Source organism: Misgurnus anguillicaudatus, chromosome 2 (assembly GCF_027580225.2).
Source record: "Misgurnus anguillicaudatus chromosome 2, ASM2758022v2, whole genome shotgun sequence".
Taxonomy (NCBI): domain Eukaryota; kingdom Metazoa; phylum Chordata; class Actinopteri; order Cypriniformes; family Cobitidae; genus Misgurnus; species Misgurnus anguillicaudatus.
In genome coordinates, this window is record NC_073338.2 from 9456800 (window position 1) to 9474739 (window position 17940).

The 17940-nt window shown below is 33.8% G+C and overlaps 1 protein-coding gene across 1 annotated transcript; it reads right to left on the minus strand.

Moving 5' to 3' along the window:
- Positions 1 to 9483: 9483 nt before the first annotated feature.
- Positions 9484 to 17615, minus strand: LOC129441643 (G-protein coupled receptor 55). Its single transcript, XM_055201305.2, has 2 exons — positions 17418 to 17615; positions 9484 to 11234 (listed from the first exon to the last, which is right to left on the minus strand). Exons 1-2 carry the CDS (start codon positions 17418 to 17420, stop codon positions 10356 to 10358), a joined length of 882 nt encoding a protein of 293 aa, XP_055057280.2. The 5' UTR covers positions 17421 to 17615; the 3' UTR covers positions 9484 to 10355.
- Between the last annotated feature and the right edge of the window lie 325 nt (positions 17616 to 17940).

Consider the following 17940-nt stretch of genomic DNA (forward strand, 5'->3'; position numbering starts at 1 on the left):
GTAACGTGCAATAAACCAATGAGAGTCTCAGCTCTCATCCCCTTTAAAAGCCAGTTGCACCTGGCGCTATGTCTAATCCTTATTTAGATGACGGACTTTGTAAACTGAAAAACTAAGCGGAGGAAGAAGATCCCAAGTTTAAGATTAATGTTAAAAAATGTGGTGTTTTCATTTTTATTGAAATTGTTATTTTTTGGATTAAAACCTTTACAAGACATTTTCTTTCAGTCATAGAAGTAAAAATAGCAGGCTTTTATTTGCTGTAAATGTATTAATATCCTACATAATCATTGTAATCTCATAAAATAATTAGCAAATATGCAAGAAAAGTTTTGTGCTCTAAAAGAGATAAAGAATTTACGAACGTGCGGAGAGCCATTTCAGCACTCGGACAGCGCCATGGGTTTTTAAAACGCATTACTTAAAATGTTTCTCATCTCACCATATCCACAGGTACAGAGTCATCATATACAATAAATCCGTAAGGTAGCATTTAAAAACAGATGCATTTGTTTAAAGCAAAGCCGTTATTTACTTACCAGGTTACAGGTGAAGCAGCTCTTTGCGCCTTCTAACGTCTCATAATTAGTCCTCGTTTTTGTCTAAGACTCAATAATAATCATTTACATTTTAATCCTTTAATCTTTCATATTTAAAAGCGTTTTTGTGCTGCTGCGCATTCATGTGTGTGATAAGCAAACCCGCATTGTCGTCCTGTTTATATGCGCATATTACTAACAGGCTCATTAAATAACAAAAACAATATTGCGCCATTGACTTTAGACTTTAGAGCAGGTTATTGTTGGTCAATGGCGTAGTCTATTTAAGTTGCCTCAAAATAGCAATGCGCCTAAACACACCTCGTTTTCAGACCAGAACGCCCATGGGCGCAAATGCATTTGCTATTTAAACAACGTGGCACTAAATGTGAAAATGATATTGCGCCGGGTTGAAACTAGCAAAAGACACTTGCGCTGCATTGCGCATGAATGATAGAGCCCTACAGTAAATGTTGTCTTATACTGTATGTGAATTCATCGCTTATTGTCTTTTAAAATTTGTCACATAATATTATCAACGCTATCTCATTAGAATTCATACATATTTTACGAATCGCAAATTTGTATTAATTCATACGACCACATTCGTAATTATTTGTACAATTTGCCTTAAAGGAATAGTCTACTCATTTTCAATATTAAACTATGTTATTACCTTAACTAAGAATTGTTGATACATCCCTCTGTCGTCTGTGTGCGTGCGCGTGGGCCCTGGAGCGCGCTGCGACGCTTCGATGGCATTTGGCTTGGCCCCATTCATTCAATGGTGCCATTTAGAGATAAAGTTAGAAGTGACCAAACACATCAACGTTTTTCCAATTTAAGACGAGTAGTTATACGAGCAAGTTTGGTGGTAAAAAATAAAACATAGCGCTTTTCTAAGCGGATTTAAAAGAGGAACTGTGTTTTGTGGCGTGATAGCACTTTTGGGAGTGCTTCGACTTGCCTGAAAAGTCCGCTCCCCTTCTCACTCTCATAATGGGAGAGGGAGGGTGTTACTGCGCCGAGTCGAAGTACTCACAAAAGTGCTATTACGCCATACAATATAGTTACTCTTTTAAATCCGCTTAGAAAAGCGCTACGTTTTATTTTGTACCACCAAACTTGCTCGTATAACTACTCGTCTTAAATAGGAAAAACGTTGATGTGTTTGGTCACTTCTAACTTTATCTCTAAATGGTACAATTGAATGAATGGGGCTAAGCTAAATGCTATCGAAGCGTCGCAGCGCGCTCCAGCGCTTACGTGCACGCACTAAGATGATAGATGGATGTATCAACAATTCTTCGTTAAGGTAATAACATAGTTTAATATTGAAAATGAGTAGACTATTCCTTTAACCCCTGTGACGTGGGGGTTAGGGGTTCGGTTTCGTTGTTGTTGTTTTCATGAGAATCGTACGATTTTGCACAATTAACTTCATATGAATTGATACGAATTAGCCAACTCTTAAAACATGTACGCTTTCTTGTAAGATCAGGCTGAATATTATACATTGTTAATGATGAGATCAATCACAAGCCACATAACAAGTTATGAAAACATAATTTTTTCTTAACTTATCAAAATAGCTTATTTATTTCCCTTAAAGAGATAGTTCACCCAAAAATTGTCATGTTCTCATGAATCTGTATGAATGTATTTTATGAACACAAAAGAAGATTTTTTTAATAAATGATGGTAACACACAGCAGATTGTAACCATTGACTTCCATAGTAGGAAAAACAAATACAATTCAATGGGTACTATCAACTGTGTGCTTACCATTTATTAAAATATTTTCCTCATCATTTATCACTATACCTCCATAATTTTTGTTTTCCTACTATGGAGTCAATGCTGTGTGCTTACCATCATTTATCAAAACAAATTCTTACAGATTTATGACAACACGAGGATGAGAAAATGACGACAGAATTTTCATTTTTTAAGTGAACTATCCCTTTAACACCATTCCAGGATATGTGGCTACTGTATTTCATGGCAAATGGTTAAAAATAATTTAATCTATACACATACATTGGGGAAGGGCCATTTTGACATCTCCAATTCATCTAACCTGCATGTTTTTAGTCTGTGAGTACCCAGAGTCAACCCACGCTGTCACAGGGAGAATATGCAAACACAGAAATACCTTCTGACCCAGCCAAACCGGGGACCTTCTTGCTGTCCCAGATAGCAACAGACCCCAGGGCGAATCCACCAGCATCAGTGCTACCCCAAAATAACATAACTATGCTTTTTTGCAGTAAAACTACGGTTTTACAGCTTTATTATAAATATAAAGCCATGGTTAACTTTAAAAAAGGGCTTGATCAGGCATCACAAAAGGCAAGGGGTCTGGATCATGTGCAACACCTGCATGGGCATTCTATATAAAGGTAACTTACCGACCTTTGACTTAAAAGGTTCTTTGGAGAACCATGACATTGCTTCCGAACCTAAGAGTGTATGCAGGTCACCCTGCACTTATTACAAAGACCACCCCTGGGATTTGGCCAGATTGAGCAAAAAGCACCAGACCTGAGGGACTTGTAGAAAAAGACACTAACAAAAGCCATTTAGCTGTGACTACATTCACAAAATACTACAGCCTTTACTTCCATTATGTTTTTATTATGGGTCTCTGCACTTGCACGGCGCTGGCCAGTAGATGGCGCTACTCAGAACGCATGATTATTATTTCAAAGAGCATCTCTCTGTTGCTATGGAGATCTCCGTCACCATAGCAACATCTCAGCAATAGCTGAAGACTATAGTGTGATGTTGTTTTGAAGGGTCATTACTTGAAGTTAATTAGACACATCCACACGTCAGGCAGTTTGCAAAAATATAGTTCATTTTGACTTGTGCTCTTTAAATGAGTTTTAATAAAAATAATTGCATACAAAAAGTTGAATTACATACAGCCTACCATGTCATTTACATTCATTATGTTTTCAGGCTGAATCGTTTGGTTAAAATAGTTTAAAATTGGATTTTGTTTTCACAACTACAGATACCTGCTTCTCAATGCTGTCTTACAGAAAAAGCACAAAACTATATAGGTAGGCCTACACTTTGATGACAGTACTTACTAAATAATACAGTAGTACTACGATGAAAGCTTAGAAACAACCCAGAGTAAAATGTCATTGCTCGCAGATTGCTCTTTCATAGCTCAGCAGATTTAATGGAGTTCTTGTTTGTTGGTTTTTCCTAAAATTGCTTAGGACAGTGCTTCCCAAACTGGATGGTGCCAGAAGGGCTGCAGTTTTACGACGTTTTATAAAATACATAAATTTATCATAAATTCTGTGTCATTAAACCACAGAAAAACAAGGCTACTAACCAACAGCACTACATTTTATCATTTAATGTTTTATTCAAATTTTAAAGGTATTGCGGAGGATTTTCTATTTCCGGGTGGATCATCAAGACTATTGGTCCTCCTAGTTGTCTATCAAGAGTGTTGTGCAATTGCATTTTTTTTTAAAAAGTGGAGAAGGCGGTTCTTTTCTAAAATTCGAGAACATCCTGCGCTATACCTTTAAGTTTGAGAATGTTTTATGGGGGGGCATGAAGAGATGCAAAGAGGGGCACATGCTGAAAAGTTTGAGAACCACTGGTTTAGGAGAACATAAACAGAAACAAATAAAGCAATTGCGTACAATAATGTATAGTAGACTGTACAGATAAAATCATCTAGATTTGGGTCAAATTAATGAGAAATTACGATATACTGAAATAATAGTATTGACTTTTGAATTCAGACTTGGCAAATCTGAGCTCAGTTTGGGACATTGTTGAGATCTCTTCTGAATATAGACATTTGTGAGAAAGTTTTTTTTCTCAGGAGAAATAAAAATACTTTGCTGCCTTAAAATTTTTTGTTGAATCAACTCAGATTTACAAGTCATTTCAACTTACTATTATTTATCTTGACTAAAGATGATTTCATTAAAGGATCTTTCCAAAAAGTTCACACCTGGCAACCTATGATCACATACTTTAAGAAGATGAAGACCCTCCCCCTTAACTAAATATTATCACTAAAATCGTGGATACTTTCTTTTTTCGTATTGCTCGTTGTTAATATTATAATTTTATTGTTGTACCAATATATGTCTTATTATTTTGTCGAAAATGATTATTGTAGGAAAAAATCATAACCAATTATATAAAGCTCTTTGTCAATTTATAAAAATAAAATAAATAAAATAAAATAAAATAAAATAAAATAAAATAAAATAAAATAAAATAAAATAAAATAAAATAAAATAAAATAAAATAAAATAAAATAAAATAAATGAAAATAAATGAAAATAAATGAAAATAAAATAAATGAAAATAAAATAAATGAAAATAAAATAAATGAAAATAAAAATAACATAAATGAAAATAAATAAAATAAACAATAAAATAAAATAAATTACTCAAACTACTCATTGTTAATATTATAATTTTATTGTTGTATTAATATATGTCTAATTATTTTGTCGAAAAGGGTTACTGTAGGAAAAATCATAACCAATTGTATGATGAAGCCCTTGTCAGGGCTTTGAAGAATTTATAAAAAAACAAAAAAATAAAATAAAATAAAATAAATTATAAAATAAAAATAACATAAATGAAAATAAATAAAATAAAATAAAATAATAAAAAGAACATAAATGAAAATAAATGAAAATAAATCAAAGAAAATTAATAATAAAATAAAATAAAATAAATTACTCAAATTACTCATTGTTAATATTATAATTTTATTGTTGTAGTAATATATGTCTAATTATTTTGTTGAAAATGGTTACTGTAGGAAAAATCATAACCAATTGTATGATGAAGCCCTTTGTCAGTGCTTCGAAGAATTTATAAATAAAATAAAATAAAATAAAATAAAATAAAATAAAATGCAAAATAACATAAATTAAAATAAATAAAATAAAATTATAATAAAAAATAAAATAAAATAAAATAACTAACATAGTATTCAGTTCAGATTATAATACAGAATCCTTGTGCACACATGCTTTATATATGGCTGTTGTTTGTATGACACTGACTGGCTGGTCTCGAAACTGCAAAGGTAGCAAAGTGCAATACACAAGATGACCACCAGAGGTCAGACAGCACTAACATGACATCTAGTACACTATGGTTTTCTGTTAGGAAGTAGATGAAAGTAGATGAAAGGATAAAGTAGAAGATGTATGTAGTATGAATAAGTAGATGAAATGATAAAGTAGAAGATGTATGTAGTATGAATAAGTAGATGAAATGATAAAATGTTTTTGTCTATGGTTGGAGCAAATAAAACCATTAAACTTGCTTATTTGATCAAAACATCTTCAGAAATCATTCAAATAAATGCAGGCTTGATAAACATAAGATACTTAAAAAATAAACATTAAAAGTAGTAATGTGTCCAAACTTTTGGGTGGTGCAGTAATTCTGTATGATAACGCAGAATGTAGAATAAAATGATCACAGTTTGAGTTAGCTAAACGATACCTAGCCTCAAAAAATTGTCAAAAAATAGTGTTAGCATACATTTAAATATCTGATGTACTGGCTAGCTAGCTAGCTACAGTAGCTACAGTATAAACACATTTTGGTATTTGCTGGTTAACCTACAATACCATAGATCATATATACATTTCCAAGTTTTATAATCAAAACTAACTTGACTTGATGTAGTCATGGGCTCAGATGCAGCTAGTGTGGCTCCTGTGGTAGTCAAGGCCTGGAAATGAAGTGTGTGTGTGGCGGGGGGATGTTTAGACACTACTTTTTTATTTATCTCACCTAAATGTTTTCTCGGGTCAGTATATTTGTCTTTACAATAGTATGATGTTATTGCACACTAGCTTACACACAGCACAAGGATGTTTTAAACAAATGTACATGTATACATAACTGAGGAATGTGCAGGGTAGAAGTTCAACTGAAATTGCATTATATATTGTTGTTTTAAACAAATATAGTTAAATCCTGTAGCATAATTTTAAGTTTATCTGAATTTGATCAGTGGGGGTTGTGGACAAGTTCAGGTGTGACTTCCAGGAAGCGCATGTGTCTGAGAGTGCAACTGCTGCAGTTTTATTTGATGTCAGAGTACTTACAGTATGCTGAAGTCTGACTGAGGATACTCTAAAATAGAGGTTCTCAAATCTGGCTCTCGAGATCCTAATCAAGAGGTGTTTCTCAATGTCAAGGAAGGATCCTCGGAAGCCAGAATTTCGAGGATGCTACGTCATCGGCACAATGCAAAGTGGGTCGCAACATGTATGTAGGCCGTCATGTGTGTGTTTTGTAATTTCAAAATATGTGTTCTGCGCGTGGAGAGATCCTGTGTGCATCACATGTCTTGTCAAAATAAGTGCCTGCTGCAGACGTGTCTAAAAGGTTTATGGTAAAAAAAGACGCTCGCGTTTTACAGATACTCCCATAATCTCATGCAAAATCAGAGTTTAGTGTTAAAGGGACATTCCAATTTTTTTGAAAATGGATATTAGCAGTGCATGAAAATAGTCCCCTGCTATTGAAAGTAAACAAGGGGACTATTTTCGGGCACTGCGTAATATCATTGCGCCTCCTGCAGCCATGTTACGGCAGCAAAGTCCTTGATTATTACACCAGAATAAGAGTTCCTACTAGCCATATCTGCCTAGAAAATCACAACTTTTAATTTTCCGTCGGTCGTAGTACACGATGTAACTACAGAAGAGTCAAGTTTTAAATAGGAAAAATATCAAACTCTTTGGTTATTTTTTAGCGCAATGCTAATGGTCTAATCAGATTCAATGGATTATGCTAAGCTATGCTAAAAGTGTTAGTGCCAGACCTGGAGATCAGCTTAATGGTTTCCAAAACTGTAAAAAACAAATGTTTAACTCTATGGGAGCTGGAAAATTAGCATATTTGCGTGTATTTTGGGAACATGAGCGTCTCTTTTATCATAAACGGTTTTGACAAAACACGTGATGCACATGGTTCACATAACGCAACAAACACATATTTTGAGAACACCAGCGACACAAGAGACTCCGAACACTATTTAAATTTGCACCCCTCGGAAGAGCAGTCACCAGCGGCCACTGTAATTATATAGCCTACTTTTAATTAATTGTAACTTACCTTATAAGTTATATATTTAAATGTATATATTAATAATTATATATATATATATATTAATTATAGCCTACTTTAATTAATTGTAACTTACCTTATAAGTTATATATTTAAATGTATATTTTAATAATTATATATATATATATTAATTATAGCCTACTTTTAATTAATTGTAACTTACCTTATAAGTTATATATTTAAATGTATATATTAATAATTATATATATATATAATTATAGCCTACTTTTAATTAATTGTAACTTACCTTATAAGTTATATATTTAAATGTGTGTGTGTGTATATATATATATATATATATATATATACACATTTAAATATATAACTTATAAGGTAAGTTACAATTAATTAAAAGTATATATATATTTAAGCAATATCGCTCGAGTAGGAGTGTGATATAGCTCTATATCATCACGGCTGTGATTAGGCCAGAGGCACGAGGCCGTATCACTCCGAGAGCGATATTGCTTTTATACAACAGTTTGACGGCACACGTTTAAAAAACGAAAACAGGAAAACAACAACGGAGTTATTTTAAAAGCCTCTTTGTTTGGGAACTACTTTCTTCCGCCACGGATTTGAAGGCCAGAATGACAGGTAACACTTTCGGCTGCTTTGAATCTCATAATAACTCAATGGATGGATTCGCCATTTTTAAATATAACAATTTCTTGGTCACAAAGTGTAGTTTTAAGATTAGTTAAGCCGAGAATATATGTATAATATTCAAATCTGCAGTCGATAAGTAAAGATAGCGCCAGTTTGGACGTCTGCTTAGCAAAGTTCGGTACTCGAGATCCAGAGCAATGAGCGGACGTCAGGGTTCACTCGCCTCGCTGACCACCGCCTATCTGGGCTACATCTGTGACAGGGATTCCCTGGCTCTGGTGTTGGCCCACGGTCTGTGTTTGATGGTCAAAATTGAGATCAAATCAGCAGTATTTGGTGTCATGAAACTATTACTTGTTTTCTTATTCATATTTTGTGTTGTTATTGTTTTGGAGCGAGGTAAAAGTTAATAAAACTATATTTATATAACGTTGCTTTCCCATTTATTCTTAACGCGATACGAGCACTCGCTTATTATTAGGCTTTGTTCTTGTCAGTACTGTATAAAACAGATTTTCATGAGTGTCACAGATGTTTTTGCATGCTGCTTATAAATATATCAGTGGCAATATCTCATAACGTGTTTTAATAGTCACGTCACGATAAAATAAATTATCAATTGTTCAAAGTGTTAATCGTCCACACGATGTGACAATACTCCACTTAAGTTTAAAGTTACATCCAAGAGCGCTGATCTTTGACGGGATAAGTACTTCCAATTCACAGACTGATTCACGAGCTAGTGAACTAATGAGACACACAGAGAGTGTTTAAAAACAGCGCGTTTGTGCTGTCAGAGATGAGCCTAATAAGAACCTCCATTCATTCACTAAAACTAAAATGACGAGTAGGTGGCGGAATGATACGAAAGGTGAAGCGGTTACTGTGCCGTTATCAGTACAACATCGCATAGCTCTTAGCTAATCAGATTCGAGAACCAGAAAGAACTGTTATATATAAATATAAATATATAATAAAATATAAATAAAACATAATTTCAGTTTTGTAAATAATAAATATCAGTTTTTATCATGAATACTCAACTGTTATTCATCTATAACATCACAAAACATGAAGGAGGTGCAATATGAAAAATCAAATAAAAAACTTCACTATATAAAAAGTCTTTTATTGTCATTTTATTACACTTTCAACACTTAAATAATCAATAACATTTAAAAACTGCTAATGCACTTAAATCAAGCAATGAAAGAAGTCAAACTCTTAAAATACTTGGGACTCAAAAACAACACAAACATTGCTCACTGTTCTAAGTTCTGATCATTATTTAATCTTTGCTTAAGAAGAACTTCCAAAGCATCCAACAGCCAAACTCATTACATCTCCTTGCACATTTGCTTTGATTCATCGCTGTTCAGTCCATGAACTTGCGCCGTACTATTACATTTTCTAAAAACACAACTGGGAATAAATTACAAAATCTGCATATTTTCAGCAAGGATTATTATATACAAACTGATGACTTTTCTGAGATTTCTGAGATTAGGCAGGTGAACATTATAATATATATTATCATGATCAAAATTATATGTCACAATATAAAATAATGCCTTTTTATTTAAAATGTTTTATACTGAAATCATATCACTGTGCATGTAAACGCACTCATTGGCTGTGCAAACCCCCCCCCCCCATTCTTCTTATCAGACATACATTAAATTGAAAAGCTCAATTCAGTCATATACTTTGAAATAACAATTTCGTTATTAACATGTATAACTGAACTCATCCAATGTCTGCAACTACCTAATCTCAGGTGAAGGGCTTCAGCGTGCATATTAAAAAAACAAGCTAACCTACATGAAGAAAAGAAAGAAAAAGACTTTTTGTCTATGTAGTGCATGTGCTTGACTTTTATTCAGCGCACTTAAATACAGTATACTTTTTATCAGTATGTCAGTCAAACCCATGACCTTTGCGGTGCTAACATAATTCACTAACATTTGAGCCAGAGGAACACACTATTGAATAAATGTAACGTATTTCATCCATGATAATAAGGCTAAATAAACAGAGACATTATCGACCATGAATTATTATGTGCATGACTCCGGATGGTTTCTTATAACTCTTTTCAGCAGAAAGTAATATCCAATTGAATCCATACAGCAGTTGGTTGTGGCTATCCACTCGGCGACGTCAACAAACACGTGCAATGCATCATTACTGCATTCTTCCGATAAATATTGCAACAAAAGGCCAACGTGAACGGGTGTGAAGCAAAAAATAAACGTGAACAGATTAGCAGAGATCACAGCAGCTACGGTTTTCCTTTTCACCCCTTCGCTCTCCTCGACGTTTTGAACAGATTTCACCAGGATGTAAATCGTTTGTGTGGAGCACAACACGTTGATGACCATTGGAATAAGATATCCGACTGTTTCTAAAACAATAATAAAATTTTTCTCAAGCTTATCGCTGAACTTTATGTCGTAGCAGGATTCTAAGTGGTCCGGGAGGAGGTTCCGATGAAATATCGCACAGATGATCGTGATTATCGTCCATATGAAAACACACACCGAGGCAGCGATCGTCTTGCGTTTCTTAACTTCGGCCTTCGCTAGAAATGGAAACTTGAGGACCGTGAATCGCTGCGCGCTGATGGCTGTAATGGTAAATATACTGCAGTACATGTTGGAGTAATGGGTGCACAGCAGGAACGTACAGAATGTGTTTATTTTGAGCAAACCATACGTCTCCATTATTCTGAAAGGCAGAAAAATAATGACAAGCAAGTCTGCGATGAGTAGGTTGAGCATGTAGATGTGCGTGTCAGTCCAATGTTTGATGCGACTGAAGATGCAGAGCGCTGTGATGTTGAAGATAAGGCCCATTGGAAACACAATCATGTAGGCCACGCGCTCGAACTGTTTCAACGTTTCAGCCGTGTGGTTTGCCAATGTGCTAGAGTTACACTAAAAGAGAGAAAAATTCATAGTTACATTTGTGAATTTGGCAGGTGCTTTATCTAAAGTGGCTTACAGTGCAAAAGTATAAACACATGTTTCCTGGAATCAAACCCTTTTTGCACTGCAGCTTTACAAGTTGGACTACAGGAGCAATGCATGTTTTTGGTCAGTACACAGGAACCACGGTTTGGTTAGCTGTTGTTTCAGTAAGGAAACTGCTTGCCAAGGTTTCACAAGACACTTTAATATTTATGGTTTATGTTGAAAATGCTTTCATAAATGTTTTGTTAATTTCCAGATTTTGTTTGTTTTTAAAGTTGTTTCAGACATTTTTTGCCACTGTAACTGCTTGGCCAAATGTTTATATGTTACAATAGATTAATAAGAAAAATAATAGAGTGAAACCTGCAGCTTGCTGTTACTAAAACTGGTTAAAATATTTCTTATGTTAAAGCAAGAAGCAGTGGGTTACCAGTGCATTTTATAACAGCTAAGGGGCGTTTTTAGGCACTACGCGAAGCGGAAACCCCCTTAGCTGTTAAAAAATACACTGTAACCCCACTTCTTTGCGGGGCTTATTGCTTTTATAAAACGGTTACTTCATATGCATAGCAGGATTTCATAAAATAAAACACAAATAAGTTATTAGTTATTATAAGTAATTATATTAGTACAAATATTAGTCTTCCGCAAAACAAAGTAGTTCAAGTGTGGCTATAACAGAGCTTAGTTCCCAACCAACACAGACACAGCAAAGACACAATAAAAATATGATTAAAGACTGTGGTGTTTATTTTCATAAATCAACATTCATCTAATTTATACTTTAGCATTTAAACATAATAAACATAAAATATCAAATAAAAGAACAGACCCTCTGCTTAAAAAAAAAAAAACGTTTCATCCTACCTTCATTTGTTCTTTTATCACCTCTCAAATTTTCAGCTAAAAGCGGAGATAATTCCATTTTTGTAAATAACTTTTGTAAGATGTCAGATTCAAAACCTGATCAAAACTTACACACAGTGTTTTAGTTTTGAGTGAATGCATCGTTTAAGTTGGGTAAGATCACCATCTACTGGATAATAGCGGAAATATGAATTTGAGGTAGAAACTCCTCAGGGAACGTTTTCTATTTATTGATTAGATGACTCAACAATATTTGAAGAGTTACGTTGCAAAACGAGATAAATCCATTTTTTAACATTTTTGTCAAAACATGTTTATTATTATGTTATTGTGTTATTATTTTGTTTTATGGTGCTATTTAGGTGTATTTTTTAAGTTATGAAGGTTTAAATCAAAACAAACCAACTGCAGTTGAATTGAAATTAATTAACAATTAACAAAACAGTGGTTATCTCGTTTTGCAACGAAACTCTTCATTTATTGACATTGATCTGAATATCGCCATTAATTGTGCAATTGTAGACAAATAAAAAATATGATTAAAGACTGTGGGGTTTATTTTTATAAATCAGTACGCAGCAGTGGCGCAGTGATACTGAACCGTGGCGTTACCGTGGTATAGAGGGTATGCATTGACGTTACTTTTCCACGTGACCACGCGTGAGCCCCCCCCCCCCCGGTTGAGTGGCAAAACGTGCAACAAAATGGCTGGTTTTCTGCTGCGAAAATGTCAGTAAAACTGACTATTATCAGCTTAAATTAAACTTAGTTGGACTTGATAGGTGGACAATAGTTAGTTACATTAGTTACATTTTCCAAGCATTCGTGCTTTATTGTGTTGTTTGTATTGGGAAAAATTTTACTTCACTACATTCTATACTGTGTATTCTTTAATATTACATATTAAAATTTATTTAAAACCTAATAACATTAAAATTGCGTACTTATACTTGAGTAAAAGTATGTTAATGTACTTAAATATTAAATGTAAGACAAACAGGTGTATTTATGAAATGTAATAGAGTAAAAATTATGATAATATGCTTTGGAATGTATGTTTTTCAAAGAAATACACGGATAAAATACAAATACTTAAAAAATACTTTTAAGTAGAAAGTAAATCCTCTGCTTGATAGTGACCTTAGCAACTTATCAACACACATGTGGTGGACGTTGGCATGAACGATCAATTTACTTCTCCCTTCTGTGTTTTTTTTGGGAGTCTGTAAAAGAATAGCTCCGAATTCTTGTTAATCTGTTAGTACAATCTATCGCACAACAGCTTTTTCCCATTTCGACGCATTTTCACTGTGTTTTTGCCGATGTCACACTGTACTCAAATGCTGCCGCGCTGTCTTTTGCCACTAAGCCCATACAGGTTAATTGAACTTAAAAAATTTACGGAAACTCGTTGCCCTAAAAAAGTTAATTTTGCCTGGTTGAAATAACAATTAATTTTAAGTTTAATGTACTTAATGTTTTAATTTCTTCCAATATTACTGCACTCTTAACCCGGATTAGTTGACATTACTAGAAATTTGTGAGGAAACCCGTTGCATATAACTATAGTTTTTATCAATTTATATTACTTTTGATGTTATAAATAGTATTATAACACAAAGTTAATGACTGACTATAAGTCAGTCATTGAATAAACGTGATTCTCCAAAGAAAAACACACAAAATTGTGTTTTTGACATACATTGTCAGTACTGTGGAAAGAGATACAATAAAATGTTCTGAACAGGAAACACTGATCACCTGAACGGTGACTTCACAAAATTATAATTTACAACAAAACAACATCAATAATATAAGAGCTTGAACCTATATGACATTTTATTAACAAATATTTGAGTAGAGAAAGTTCTTATCAGTTCTTATTCTGTGAAAAAGAAGAAAATAATCAAAATATTCAGGCGCAAAGGATTATGGGTATTCCCTCACAACATGAACTAATAATTTTAAGTTCATTTTACTTGAATGTTTTAGTTTAATGGATTTTGTAAGCTTAAAAGTTAAATCAACTACACTTTTTAAGCTTTGGTTTCAAAATAGAAAATATTAAGTGATGTATACTTGATTGTTTATGTAAAGACAATTTCTGGGTTAACAGTGTGGGCGTAACCGCAGTCCCTCTCGCCCAACGGTGATGTCATATGCATACCCTCTATTTTATCACGGCTTAGAACGCCTTTCAACCATTCAGAATGAAGGACGAGAACTGCCCGTTTTATAATATGAATTAGATGTCAGGAAGTGGGTATAACTAAATAAGACGGACTTCCAGGGTTAATAATGATTAATCATTTTTAATGTTGAATAAAAATTTAGATACCTTGTTTATTATTTAAAGTGCACCTATTTCATTGCTAAAAAACTACGTAATTTTGTGTATTTAGTATAATACAATGTGTTTGCATGGTTTATGGTTAAAAAACACATTATTTTCCACATACCGTACATTTTTGTAGCTCCAGATTTCACTCTCCCTGAAACACACGGATTTGAAAAGCTCTGTGTCCGTGATTGGCCAACTAATCTGTATGTTGTGATTGGGCTGATTTCCTCTGATGTCAGCCAGAAATGTGACGCTCCTTACAGATTCGCTCAGAATGCAATGCTAACAGAAGTTAACTTACAGGCTGTGAGGAATTATAAATAATGTCGGCCTTTACTACATCACCAATCCCAGGAAGTAAACCGTTGCCTACAATTCGTGTGTTTGTTGTAGACCAAGAAAAGAGAAACCCAAATTTCGAACAAAAATAATGCCAAAAAAAAATGTTTTACACTCGCTTTTAGGTGGTTTTCGACTTATGCGATGAAGAGTAAATGTGAATAATGCTGGGTACACACCAAAAGATAATCATGCTGATTTTGGCCAGATTTTCCCCCTTCCGACAATCTTAGCTGTGTCCCAATTATCTTGATGATTCTACAATTATTATTTTTTTCAGATTTTTCTTTGGTGTGTAGTGTGTTAAGAGTGTCTGAACCTGATCGGAAAAACGTCGGAGCCGCCCCGATCGCAAATCATAAATAATAAACATGTTTAATATTTACGAACAGAAATCCTGATGTGTGTGGGGGGGACCCTGAGGACAAACCCGCGCACGCTCTTGAGATTATCAAGTGAAACGAAACAATATCCAATCAGAAAGCAAGATGATGGAAGACGAAATCATAAGAACTACAGTTATGGTACAGCAGGCACAGTCCAAACTGAGATAGACATCAGACAGTGTTGGGGTAACGTATTACAAGTAACGTGCATTACGTAATGATATTACTTTTCTGAAGTAACGAGTAAAGTAATGAATTACTTTTTAAATAATATGTATATTATACACATTAATATTTTAGTTACTTTTTCAAAAAAGTATCGCAAGTTACTTTTTTAATTTAATTAATAAAAAATTATGTACTGAATTAAACTAAACGTAGTCACATTGTGCACGCCTGTCTGGGAACAGTTTGAGTCAGAAACTGAGATGGCAGGCAAGAGCTCAACATTTTTGTGATAAAATATGCAATTTCTGAATGCAGAACTTCTCAGTCATAAAAAACACCTGCAAGGCCTGAAAGAGATCAAGCCTCAGCCAAGAAAAAGTAACACAAAAGTAACGTAAGCATTACTTTCCATGAAAAGTAACTAAGTAACGCAATTAGTTACTTTTTTTGGGAGTTACTTAATATTGTAATGCATTACTTTTAAAAAGTAACTTTCCCCAACACTGACATCAGAGATGTTCAAAAGCACATTTTATGTCTTTTCTTTATACCTGTCGTTAACATATTTGTTTACTGTGAAGTCACGTTTGGCCGCGAGAGACATCGCAAGATCTCTGTGAGATTTACGGTGTTCACAGTCGAGACTCTGGTTTAAAATCTGTGTTGTGTTGTCTTTGACACATCATGGCACACCACACACTATCGGAGAAAAATGGTTAAATCTCGGATTTTTATCCTCATGTTTGTGGTCTATCACATTTTAAAAATCTTAAAAGATGTAAAAAATATTTTGGTGTGTACCCAGCATAATGGGAGATTTGAATAAATTTGGCAAATATTAAACCCATGTGTCTGATCATCTAGCTGTATCAGCTGTCGTTGTCATTACAATATATGGGGCTCAATGTCATGGTACTGCCCTTGCTGTTAGTGCCTGCATCAAAAAAGTCTGCATTTCTTTTTCTGCGCACATCATTCAGTTTGACAATTACAAGCTTCACTGCTAGTAAATGTATAACTTGCCCAATCGTAACTTAATGCAGTCCTATCTCCATTTTCTAAGCGTGCCTTGTTTTATTTACTGTTGGTTACTAGGTTACCAAAACCACTGTCATTCGCTCTAACCACTTGATGGAAACAAACCTAATTCGCATTTCGTTGTGAATTTTGAAAAGATTCACTTCACGTTTCGATTGAAACCCCAGATAGAAAAAACCCAGATGGTGACAATCATTTAAAAGAAAGCTAAGCTAACAATTTCACAAAAAATCTAGGTTTTTATATGAACTTAAAGATATTTTGACACGTTTTTGTTGTGAATGAGGGTAGACGGTACCCATTGACATCCATAGTTGGAATAAACAAATTTTACTGTCAGTTGTGTGCTTACATTCATTTATCAAAATATCTTCTTTAATGTTTAACAGAATAAAATTCATACAGGGTTTAAAACAACATGAAGATGAGTAAATGATGACAGAATTTGAATTTTGGGGTGGACTATCCCTTTAAGACACTTTGTGAATATTAAACATAAGACACTAAAATAAGTTTGGCTTGTTAAAAGCATTTGCACAAAGCTTAGCAAAGTGAAGATAGCCGTGAGATAAATTTAGATTTGTGTGTAAATGTCACTTTTCTCTCTCTAAATTATCTGTAGTGACAGGCGTCACTCATTTTTTAAAACTCCCACATCAAAAACAGAAAGACTTGAAGGTGTTTTCGTCTACTTTTAGTACTGCAACTGAAAGTATGAAATTATTTTAGGGTAATGTAATACGGTATGGTATTTAACCGTAATGTGTTTTCAGCTTCGAAAGCAACATGCAGAATGATTCAAATAACCTATATAGGCTATGTATAACAAGCAAGCTGTTTGAATAAATGACAATAACAGTTATAAAGTAACTAGTAGTAAAAAGTAAAATAATAAAGTCATAGTAAAACTATTAAACAATTTAATCACTTATTTAATGAAGTGATTCCTTAATACTGTGACACACAAATTATTCTTGCTTTATTTCATAGACATCTGCAATAACTCACCATGGTGTATGGCTTGATGTTATCTGAAAAGTCTCTGAATATTTTCACTCGATGTTTACACAAGGTATAAGACAATGAAACGTAAAGAAAGTGACCCCGACTGCCTCTTTCCTCTATAGTATGTTCAGGAGGCGTTTCCTTGAACTTTTGACATTAAAATGGTAACAGACATGTTAACCACATCCTCAATATGTAAGAGTTTATTTGATTACTGTGTAACACATGAACCGTAATAAAAAACTGACTTGGATTTACAAGTCAATTCAACTTTTATTTTTTTTATCTTGACTAATGAGATGCTGCGATGAATGGTTGTAACTTATAAAATAAAGCTTATTCAACTTTATTTTATAAGTTACAACCATTCATCACTAGTCAAGATAAAAAAAATTACATTAATCTTCAGAATCAGAACATTGGCGCACCCTGGTGGTCAGATTTAGTATTACAGTAAGCTTTGTGCATCAACCAATTTCATTTCTTTCATTCTTTTCGAAATTGGTCTCCCTTTTCTCTTGTCTTT